General features: G+C 35.5%; 1 protein-coding gene across 1 annotated transcript; it reads right to left on the bottom strand.

Annotated features, from left to right (window-relative positions):
* Positions 1–5,200: 5,200 nt before the first annotated feature.
* Positions 5,201–7,248, bottom strand: LOC109241926 (homeobox-leucine zipper protein ATHB-40-like). The gene is made up of 3 exons (XM_019408754.1): positions 7,004–7,248; positions 6,509–6,819; positions 5,201–5,648 (listed from the first exon to the last, which is right to left on the bottom strand). Exons 1-3 carry the CDS (start codon positions 7,086–7,088, stop codon positions 5,412–5,414), a joined length of 633 nt encoding a protein of 210 aa, XP_019264299.1. The 5' UTR covers positions 7,089–7,248; the 3' UTR covers positions 5,201–5,411.
* Between the last annotated feature and the right edge of the window lie 4,915 nt (positions 7,249–12,163).

Raw genomic sequence — 12,163 nt, 5'->3', positions numbered from 1 at the left:
ACACATATGGAAGTAGCACCAGAATCAAAAATCCAAGAATTGTGCCCATGACTAGAGATCACAACGCAGAATTCCCTTACATAGTCATTATCATCAAAATTATTTCCAGTGTCAACAATATTTGCCGAATTATCTATTTTCTATTTCTCTCTTTTCTCTTTCAGCTTAGGATAATATCTCTTGTAATGACCTTGCTCCCTGCACTCATAACAATTTTGCTTCCTTGCTCCAGACTTTGATTTGGCAATTGAATTTTTTATGTTAAAGTTCTTTTGTTATGTTCTTCCTCTACTCACAAGACCCTCGCCCTCAATTCTGTTGTTTGGAAAGCTCTTTTTTAACTCTTTAGGTTTTAGTGCATTACTAACATCTTCGAGTGAAATGCTGTCTTTCCTATATAGCAGCGTATCGGCTAAAGTATCATAAGACGGTGGTAAAGAACATAACACAATTAAAGCCTGATTCTCACTCTCAATTTTGATATCCACGTTCTTCAGGTCCATTATAACTGAATTAAACTCAACAATGTGAGTTTTAACAGGTGTACCTTCGTTCATACGGATATTGTATAACCTCTTTTTTAGTAGAGGCGGTTTGTCAGCGATTTCTTAGAAAACAGATATTCCAGCTTCTTCCATGCCGTTGCTACAGAAGTTTCCTCAACAATTTCCCGAAGTACGCTATCTGTAACGCTCATGAAAATCGCACTCAAAGCCCTCTCCTTCAGGTCTGCCGTATTTGTCTCTGTCATCTCTTCAGAAAAATTCTAATCAGTTGCCTTCCGTAACCCTTGTAACACCAGGGACGATTTCATCCTAATCTTCCATAGACTGAAACTAGAACCCCCGTCAAATTTCTCCACTTCATACTTTGTTGAAGATGATGAATACATCTTAACCCTAGATTATATGTAGAAACCTGAACCTTGCTCTGACACTAATTGTTGCGTAAGATCGTGGGTTAGCTAGCATAGAATCACACACAAAGCTAATAGAGAAGAAATATTAACAGAAGGATTTAACGAGGTTCGGCTAAGCCTAATCCTCGGGGCAGAAGCAGAGAAAGTTTTTCACTATGAATGAGAAGAAAAGCACAATACAATCTATAGAACCCCCAACTACAACCCCTGATCTCAACTAGTCCCAAACCTATAAGAAAAAGGTTTCCTAATCTGACAAGGACAATAGGTTTTTCTTTCCCAAGTCTATTTGGACAATGAGTTTTCCTAAACCTACAAGGATTATGGGTTTCCTAAAAATACAAGGAAATAATTCAAGCCATAAAATAATCCATTCAATGAAGAATACTCTCTAACATTAAATGGGCAACCGTTGCAAAGAATATTTGCATTCATGACCTGCCATTACATATTCATCAATGACTCCTTTATTACCATTTAAATGAGGCTTAATCCTAGGATCTTGTTTCCCTAGGAATAGCTATAAATAGCAGGTTCAACAGCCATTCTAAGGGACACGAAATTCTTGGCAAAATATATGCAATATTTTATTCTCAATTAGACAGTTTATTTGCTCTTTTACATTACTTTTATTTCTGTCTTCGGAGACATTGCACTCGGAGCCAGGATTTTTGGATTTTAATTGCTAAGTTTCAATTTTAATCTTAGTTCTCTATCATTTTTGGATCAAACTAGTTCATTTGTCTATAAACTTCGTAATAAATTTAACTGTATAGTTTTACGGGTAAATAAAAAAAATATGTGCTGAATCAATAATCAACCAGAATGAGCCTGAGCGAATGTAGACATCATTAATGATTAGACACCTAACTAGAGTTGAATTCCCTATGATTCCCACGTTGATGGTATGATAAAATGGGTAATGCATGGCCTTCTTTACTTCTGTACCTAACTCATTCTTAAGTTATAATAAAATCGGCTTGCTTAATCAGCTTTCCCAATGGTCTAATAATACATGCTTTAACTTGCCTCCTCAAAAGATAGAGACCTATCTTTTTATGAATATTTCATCAGTCCAGTCTATGACATGATCAAAATGAGGGTAAGCTTCAGGATCTTAACCTCGTAACTCCGATATCGTGTTAAATTTAGGGGTGTGCATTCGAATCGGTTTATCGATAAATCGAATGATTATTTGTTATCGAAATCGAAATCGAAAAAATCGAAACCTTATTGAAACGATAACGATAAGCATATGTACAAATCGATAATCGATAAGGGTCAAAATCGAATCGATAAATCGAATGCACACCCCTAGACTGTAGACACTTGTTAAATGAGTAATTACCTATTTGTGTAGATTAATATAACATACAGAATGTATATATATTCCGCTACTATTTTGAAAGCGGCTATACAATATTATTTTCCCTAATCTATACCCTTTCCTTTACCCTAAGTCCCTTACCCTGTTATTTCCTTTACCACATTTAAGGAATGATCATATTTAAAGATCAAGGGAATGAAGTTCAAATTAATGAAAAACAGAATTAGCCGTGATGATGTGTTTTGTTTTGTTTTATTTTTTTTATACCGTTGGAGTGTTGGTGGCATACATTTGATCCCTTACTTTAGTTTTGTTGCATGTGCTTGTTGACACAATTTTTATATTATAAATGGTGTTCGTCTTATTTTAGCTTCTTTTTGTCCATATTAGTTAGGCACGTTTATAGCGATATACTTTTCGTGGAATCCTGCAAATTTTCTTATTGGTGTAATCGATAACCGAATCGATAAGCCCCCAAAATCGATAAATCGAAATCGAAAAAATCGAAACCTTATTGAAACGATAACGATAAGCATATGTACAAATCGATAATCGATAAGTAATTATCGATAAGGATCAAAATCGAATCGATAAATCGAATGCACACCCCTAATCTATCATCAAAATTTCCTTCGCCAACTTGATTATGCGTGTGAGCACGTGATTTTTGCCCTAAGCAGTAATTCCTAAATTACAAACAAAATAATTTTTTCTAGTATTTTATAAATTTTGGTGAATTTTGTGGCATTCTTTGGTAATTGTTGCATTTTTATTTGTGCATTTTAATTCTTCTGGAAGATATAAAAATACATTCTGCATTTGTTTTAGGTTCTAATTTCACATTTTAGAATTAATTAGTAAAGAAGAAAATAACAAAATTGTTCTTTCGCATTTATACTTTTGAATTAGGAGTTAGTATAATTCTGGAATTAATTTGGGGTTTTACTTTTAATTTTGCATTTAACAAATTTCAAAAAATAAATAAATNAATGGCAGCTAACTCAAGATCATGGATTGGATAATTCTTCTCGTGTATCTTCAACTGTCTGGATGCGTAGGCAATCACCCTACCGTCCTGCATCAATACCGCTCTAAGGCCAACTCTCGAGGCATCACAATAGACAGTATAAGACCCCAAACCGGTAGGCAATATCAAAACAGGGGCTGTAGTCAGGGCTGTCTTGAGCTTCTAAAAGCTCGCCTCACACTCCTCTGTCCACTGAAATGGAGCGCCCTTCTGGGTCAATCTAGTCATAGGGGCTGCAATCGATGAAAACCCCTCAAAACGACGATAGTAGCCCGCCAAGCTAAGGAAACTGCGAATCTCTGTAGCTGAGGATGGTCTGGGCCAACTCTGCACTGCCTCTACCTTCTTCGGATCCACTCGAATGCCCTCACTCGATACTACGTGACCCAAGAATGCCACGGAATCCAACCAAAACTCACATTTTGAAAACTTTGCATATAATCTCTTTTCCCTCAGAGTCCGAAGTACTGTCCTCAGGTGCTGCTCGTGATCTTCCTGACTCTGGGAATACACCAGAATATCATCAATAAAGACAATGACAAAAGTGTCAAGATATGGTCGGAATACACTGTGCATCAGATGCATGAAGGCTGTTGGGGCATTGGTCAGCCCAAAAGACATAACAAAGAACTCGTAATGACCATACCGAGTCCTGAAGGCAGTCTTTGGGATATCTGGCTCCCGAATCTTCAACTGATGGTAACCTGAGCGCAAATCAATCTTAGAAAACACCTGTGCGCCCTGAAGCTGGTCAAACAGATTATCAATACGAGGCAAAGGATAACGGTTCTTCACTGTAACCTTGTTAAACTGGCGGTAATCAATACACATGCGCATAGAACCATCCTTCTTCTTCACAAATAACACAGGAGCACCCCAAGGCGATACATTGGGCCGAATAAAGCCCTTATCAAGTAATTCCTGCAATAGCTCCTTCAACTCCTTCAACTCAGGAGGAGCCATACGGTACGGAGGGATAGAGATGGGCTGAGTGCCCGGCAACAGATCAATGCCAAAATCAATGTCCCTATCAGGTGGCATGCCCAGAAGATCAGCTGGAAACACATCAGGGAAATCTCGTACTACTAGGACTGAATCAACAGAAGGAGTATCCATACTGGCATCTCTCACATAAGCTATGTACGCATCACAACCTTTCTCAACCATACGCTGAGCCTTATGGAAAGAAATAACTCTACTGGGAGTATGACCTAAGGCACCCCTCCACTCAATATGCGGTACACCTGGCATGGCCAGCGTCACGGTTTTGGCGTGACAATCAAGAATAGCATAATGGGGCGACAACCAGTCCATGCCCAAAATAATATAAAAATCAACCATACCGAGCAATAATAAGTCAGCTCTGGTCTCAAAACCACCAAGAATAACCAAACATGACCGGTAAACGCGGCCAACAACAAGAGAATCTCCCACAGGAGTAGACACATAAACTGGGGAACTTAAAGAATCCCGAGGTACCCCCAAATGCGGAGCAAAATAAGAAGACACATAAGAGTAAGTGGAGCCTGGATCGAACAGTACCGATAGGGGTGTGCATTCGAATCGGTTTATCGATAAATCGAATCGATTATTTGTTATCGAAATCGAAATCGAAAAAATCAAAACCTTATTGAAACGATAACGATAAGCATATGTACAAATCGATAATCGATAAGTAATTATCGATAAGGGTCAAAATCGAATCGATAAATCGAATGCACACCCCTAGTTAAATTATGCAATCTCATTGAAAAGCTTAAATTATTAGAATTTAACTAATTATTATATCTTCTCCAAAATCAACTTAATTTACATATATGTGAATTATATTAGAATAGTTTGATGCAAAATTACAAATAAAGTTGAACTTGAACATGAGATAAAGATGGGATTTATGAGTGAGTAAAAAATACATACACAAAAACACTAAGAGAAATGTCCAAGTTATATTCCATCTTGCTACTTGCTATAGCTAGCTAGTCAAATACTAGCCAGTAATAAACACACACTAGTCTAGGAAAAGCAAGGGGAAAAGATATATGTACATACATTTGCTTTAGTAGTGGGGTCATGAGTATCTACAAATAGAATTGTGGGATCCTAAAATTAGAAAGTAATTAATCACATGATCGATCCTATCAAATATATAGGTTAACCCAATCTAATCCCTGAACATAAGTGTTATCTGGTGTATAGAACACATTATCTAATCCCTCCATTCCAAACTCCCCAAGAAATGGTGGTTCCATAGCAGCTTCCATTGAGAAAGATGAAGTACTTGGACTATTGTTGCTCGAAACCCCATCACAGCGTTCTAATAGCAACCTTTGTATCTCCTTCTCTGCTTCAGATAACTGGTCCTTCAATTTTAAGACCTGCAAGAGAGAAATATTCATTTTAATTAATAATTCATGAAAAGTGCTGTAGTACATTTGATTATAGTAAGTGATTAATTTAACAACTATAGTATGTATTAATTATAAGACTCGTTTGAAAATCTGGAACATCAACGTGAGAAAGCCAAGAAATTAAAGGCATGTGCAGCTCCACCAAGACCTTAATTAAACGAGGAGGATGTACGGGAGATTTGTTATTGGAGGATGTAGTTACTTTTGCTGCCTATTGGGTGACAGTCTTCCCAGTTTTCATCCAATCATACATGCAGCATGTTATGGACTCTTTCGAGCCAAGAGTGCATGCATGACTAAAACAAGACATTTTTCTAATAAATTTAATTTATGTAAATTGATAGTATAAAAATAATTTTGAATTATTGTCACGTTATTTATCTTTTTTTTCAGTTTACTAATTTCACCTATTATGAATGATTAAATATTTTTTATATGAACGATTACATATAATTATCTTTTAGATGAATATTTAGAGTTAGTATCTTCTTTTGGACACATAACATGTAGTCATAGAGACCATTTTTGCTTCTTAGCTTTTGCCTCGTAAACAACTCATGAGAACTTTTTTAATATTAGGACCACATCAACCTTCATTTATGCTCCCAGTTTTCACTGACAAATCCCAAGAAACGAAACTATACAATGGATGAGAGAAAGGAAAAAGACAAAAATAAAGAAAGGACCCTCTCCTATTTTCTGGAAAACTTAGGTTTGCAAGATAATAATCCCATGAATACATAAACTTCATGATGCCCTACAAATTTTAGTGTGTGTGTGTGTGTTTACGTATATACGTACACAGAGAGAAAGAGAGAGAAATGAACCTCAGATTCAAGACGGCATTTCTCAACGACATTAGTGTCATGATCAGACTTCAACTTGGAGTATTCCTCCTCAAGCTTCTTGCTCTTCCAACGAGCCCTCCGGTTCTGGAACCAAACAGCAACTTGGCGAGGGTCAAGCCCCAGCTCTGAGGCGAGCTTGTCCTTCCTCTCTGACTCCAGTTTGTGCTCGTTCCCAAAGCTTTGCTCAAGTAGATTCACTTGTTCATCACTCAGCTTTCTCTTCCTCATAACCCCACTCCCACTCCCTTCTCCTTGCTTCTTCTTACGCCTACGCCGTGGTTTCGTCTCTCCTGCATCAACAAACAATTGTAGGCTAAATAACAGAAATAATACAATCTTTAACCACAAATTTCGAGTTCGAACCCTAAAAATATTAATCGTACTGAAAATTAGTTGGACCAGTAATTTTCACATAAAAAAAGTAGTACTATATATATAGTACTAGAAAGACAGTGATTATTCGTATGTACTAACCTTGTTGTGGTACCAGTTGGGTGTAAATATCAGGATAGTACTGAGAAATGAGTACCATTTCATCAGCTGCAACTTGAGGGTTCATGCTGCTAATTGTCCTAATCTTTTTTCTCTTATCTAACTTGTTCTCTGCTGCTTTTTTTTCTTTCTCTGGGGTAAAAGTGAAGGTGGAAAAAGGCAGCAGCGAAGACTTTTTACTTATAAAGCTGGAGTGAAGACTAAGGAGCTGTTGCCTTAAGACTTTAGTGAGTAGTAGCGTACGTGACCTTATTTATAATGCCCACTCCTTTGAAATAAACCTTGCTTATATGTAGAATTATCCAAATTGCCATCTGTCAATGTTTTTGGGGTACAATGTTTCTAGTGTGAGCTAAGTTGATAAAATTTGTTAAATTAAGAAATTGGACGGTGACATTGCAAGGCTGCATGGCTTTAATTCTGTCTGATTTGGTGAAACGTGACTTAGGTAATAGGGTAACAAGCAAGCTATTAATTAGTTAGCATTGGCTTTAGTGTTATTTTTGGGGTTTTCTTATCTTCCTTGAACACTCACCCACCAATTAAGTAGTCAGTAAACAAAATGGCAAGTATGTGGGACCTTTTTACGAATTAAAAGACGAGATAAGGATATGGATGAAATGACATAGTATATTTCTTGCTTTTGAATCATGAGATGAGGCATGGTAATTTGGATAATCATTTGAGTCTCTTCTCCACAACCTCTTTGATTACGATGGTTTTAGGTGGTTTAAGGAATGTGACTGTCACACGCATCAACCATACATATTATACCCTAATTGGCTGGATAAAGTTGGTTACATAAATGTTCAGGAAGGGGGGCACAATATATGAGTGAAGCTTAATCATCAGATGTTAATTAATGCTACACGCTTACATACTCTAGCTAGTCAACTTCATCGCTAAATGAAGGGATAAATCATATAGGAGTACATGAGATGAGCTTTAACTTTTATACACGTGCAAATGATTTTTAGATTATTAGCTCGCCTAAAAAATAATTACTATTTATAATTATATTCGTAATATGTGAAATAAGTTCTTGAAAGTTAAAATAGACTACCACAAAAAAAAAAAAAAAAGCAAATAATATTGATAGTATAAGAATTCTTTAGCGAGTATAATCTACAGAGTATTACTACACCTTCTGTTCTAATTTTTGTAATAAAATTTGACTAGACGTAAACTTTATTTAAAAAGTTACCTCAGGTAGAGGTAAGGTCTGCGTACACACTATCCTTTTCAGACTCCTCAGTGTGGGATATTACTGGGTATGTTATTGTTGTTGTTGTTGTTGTACTCTCTCCGTTTCGAATTAGATGAGGTACTTTTCTTTTTAGTCTGTTCCAAAATAAATAACATATATTTAAATTTGGAAATAATTCAACTTTAAATTCTCATTTTACCTTAATGAGATAAAAGCTTGAAAGTTGATATGAAAATCTGTTAATCATTTTTGAAAAACTAATAATAAAATAATATCACGTAAATTTATATCCATATGGGAGTGGGAAGAGGAATGCCAAGGTCGTTCTAGAACTTCACTTCCTTTAATTTGGGTTTGGCCCTGGAGGGGATGTAGTGGGGGGTTGGGGGGGGGGGGTAGAGGAGAGAAGTGGAAATCAAGAAATACGAAGAGAAGATAAAAGAATAATGCATGTGGGATCACTGTTTAAGCCAATTGCCGAAGGGGGTAATGTGGCATGAAATTAGCCAATGGTACATAATTTAATCATTTTGTCCAATACATTAACTATTTATAGACTGGGTGATGACAGAAGGCTAGTTGGTAGGGGAAGGATGGTTGTATTTGGCTTTCCTGATTGGGTAATTAAGAAATAAAATGAGGGTCAATTTTGGTGTGAAGTAAAAAAGTTATAAAAAAAAAAAAAAGAACCAGTCATGTAGAAGAAACAACCAAATAATGAAACGTAAGGTTGTGAGTTTTCGGGGCCTGGGATCGTACCATCTCGAAAACAGCAGAAAATTAGTAGGGGTAGGAAGACTATAGATTATTTGGAGTAATTAAGTCACTGTTGTTATCCAATTAAGTGGTAATTAATCTTTTTTAACTATGGCCAATTACACCAGCCAAGCCACCCCAAAACTGTAACTCACTCACCTTTAAACTTAGCTAATAGGAGTGCTAATTAGGTTAGCTGCTATGGGGGTACATGAGTGGCTCGAGATGAGTAAAATTAAACCAGTGAAAATTCATCAACGTTTTGATTGGGTCGTCCTGTGATAACAGCTCAGGAAACACCCAATATCTTACCTAAGCTATTACGCCATTTCTCTTTCTGTTTGGAAAGAAATCGAGAGCCGAATCAAAACATTAATTTTTATATATTTTCAATTGTGTAAAATAAAAACTAGTATCATGTTTAAAAACTAGTTCTTCCCAAACTAGGATTGCAAAGTTGAGTCCATGTTGTAGCTTCGGACGGAATCCTCTTTTTATATGATCTTGAACAATTCTCATCTTAAGAGCTAACTTTTAGGATTGAGTTAGAACCGCAATATCCATTTATCATGGTATAGTCCTGGCATGTATTGTTGAATCTCACATCCGCCGCTAAGTAAATATCTCTTTATATAATCTTAGGCAATCCTCATATAATGAGCTAGCTATGTTTATTTATCATTAGCTTCCTATGCGCATAATTTGGTCTTTTTATTTTCCTTTTTCAGTTTTTAACTACTCCTTTTTTTCCTAAATTTTTTTAATTGGTTTGATAAAAATAGAATTAGGTATAGTGTTGCTAAAGTATATCTCAAAACAATTTTTCTCAAAGTGAATTGCGCCCATTCAAACCGTGACACACTTTGTATATCTGTCTCTGATAAGAAAATCCAGACATTGAATTATCGACAAGTATGAGTTTATGAGTGACTTACAAAGCACTTCAGTGCTGTGCGTTGATTTTCATAAAACAGGTGGAGGTGTACGTACGTAGGTGCAGACTGGAGTGGATAACACAAATGGGGTCCGGCCACAAACAATATGACTAGGAAAGGTATCTTAGCCTAGTTTGTCTGCTAGTACGTCAATGAACATTTTTTCTAATTTCTATAGCTGTATTTACATGTTTTCAAAGTGTTGCATTTTCTCATTGTTGTCTTTAAAGAGATGGACACAAGTCACTATTCAGATGGCCAAACCTTTTCGGACCCTCTATTTAGTTGTTCTGTTTTTAGATGGCAATAGAAGGAAGAGGATATTATTGCATGTGAAGAGACAGACAACTTGAACAGTAGTTTGCGATAATACGTAGACCAATTGACCACCACCTGAATACCTACTTGTCTGTGTCACAGACTCACAAGTTATATTATGAGCTTCACTGCATCAAATATTTGAGATATAGGGCGGTCCTTCCATAAACCAAGCAAAGCAAATGTTTTAAGTCTCATATTTGTGGGGACTTTATTTTTTGTTACATCTAATAAAAAGGCTCTGTGAAGTGGGAAAAAATTGATTTTTTTCTTTAACAAGAATAGAGAAGAAGGATTTTCAACTGCTATGATTTCTGCCACGAAAATTACACTTGAAATGAGTATCGAACCCGAATTTTGTAAGAAATGTATGATATATAGAAAGTAACAATTTGATGCTAATGTTGACAATAAAATCTCAAAATCTTTCGAAGAGTCCTTTGGAGTTGATTACTTTATACATAGTAGACAGGGTTATTTTTTTTTACTTCAAAATAGATTTGATCAATTCGAAGCATATGAAAATATTTTTGGTTTTCTATTTAGCAGTAAAAACTAAGATCACTAGATGATGGAAATTTGAAAAAATATTGCCTTAATCTTGAATGTTCCTTAAAGCATAATAATAAATTTGATATTGATGATTTGGATTTATTTTAGTAATTAAAAATATTAAGAAAAATAGTACAATTAGAAGATAGTTGTTTAATTGATATACTCGGTGAAATAAAAAGATTTGATTATTTTTCCAATGCCTATATTACTTATGGAATAATGTTAATAACTCTTGTTACCGTCGCTTTAGCGGAAAGAAATTTTCAAAATTAAAATTGATAAAATCTTACCTAAGAAAAACATTGTCTCAAGAAAAGTTAAATGAATTAGTTATATTGTCAATTAAGAAAGACTTATTAAGATTTATTGACTATAAGAAAATTATTAATAACTTTGTATCTAGGAAACGCTAGAAAAATAGACTTCAAAAAAATAAATATATAATTTAAAAAAAAAAAAAGTTAAGGCTCCTCATAAAGTTTGGCTTTAGGCCACAAGACTCATCGGGCCGCCCCCGTTGAGACACAAAATATATAATTATAGATGTAAAAATGTCACTAAAAGCTTCAGAAGTATTTAATTTAGACTTCTTAAGTTATTAAATGCAATATGTCCAGATTAAAAACCTCAAAATTGAACATATTTAAAATAATTTGTGAATGCGTCTCTAATTAATATTATGTGTCTTGCCTTTTTTGTTGTCTTTTCTTTAGCCGACTCAAAAGTTGAAAGGGAGTCTTGCACCAACACTAAAGTTGTACTCCCTCGGTTTCAATTTATGTGAACCTGTTTGATTGGCCACGGAGCTTAAGAAAAAATGAAAACTTTTGGAATTTGTGGTCCTAAACAAGTTAAAAAGGGACCCAGAGTATTTGTGTGATTATAAAAGCTTCTCATTAAGGTAGAATTGCAAGTTTAAGCTAAATTGTTACTAAATTTAGAAAGGGGTCATTCTTTTTTGGAACGGACCAAAAAGGAAATAGGTTCACATAAACTGAAACAGAAAGAGTACTAGGTATGACTTATTGGTCATGAGTTTTAACGAACTAACATTAGTCTGCTTATATCATATCTCTTTGGGTACAATTTTTTTTCGAACTCTGTTTGAATATAGAATATTTTATGCACCGAACTTGCTTTTAAGTCATAGAAAAAGAAAGGGTTGGCTTGAAATGGAAAGAAGATAGGGAGAAGAAGACAGCTCCACAGTGCAAGGAATGGCACATGGGAGCAACCTACGAGCTTTTACACGTGTCTCTTCCGTAATGCTAAATCAGGGGACCACAAAACCTCTTTAATCCATCCACGTGTTGTGTTTCTAGTACATTCAGTCTACCAAACCTGCCATTTACCACCTATCACCACGCACCC

Source organism: Nicotiana attenuata, unplaced genomic scaffold, assembly GCF_001879085.1.
Source record: "Nicotiana attenuata strain UT unplaced genomic scaffold, NIATTr2, whole genome shotgun sequence".
NCBI classification, from domain to species: domain Eukaryota; kingdom Viridiplantae; phylum Streptophyta; class Magnoliopsida; order Solanales; family Solanaceae; genus Nicotiana; species Nicotiana attenuata.
This window is presented reverse-complemented; position numbering and strand designations above follow the sequence as displayed.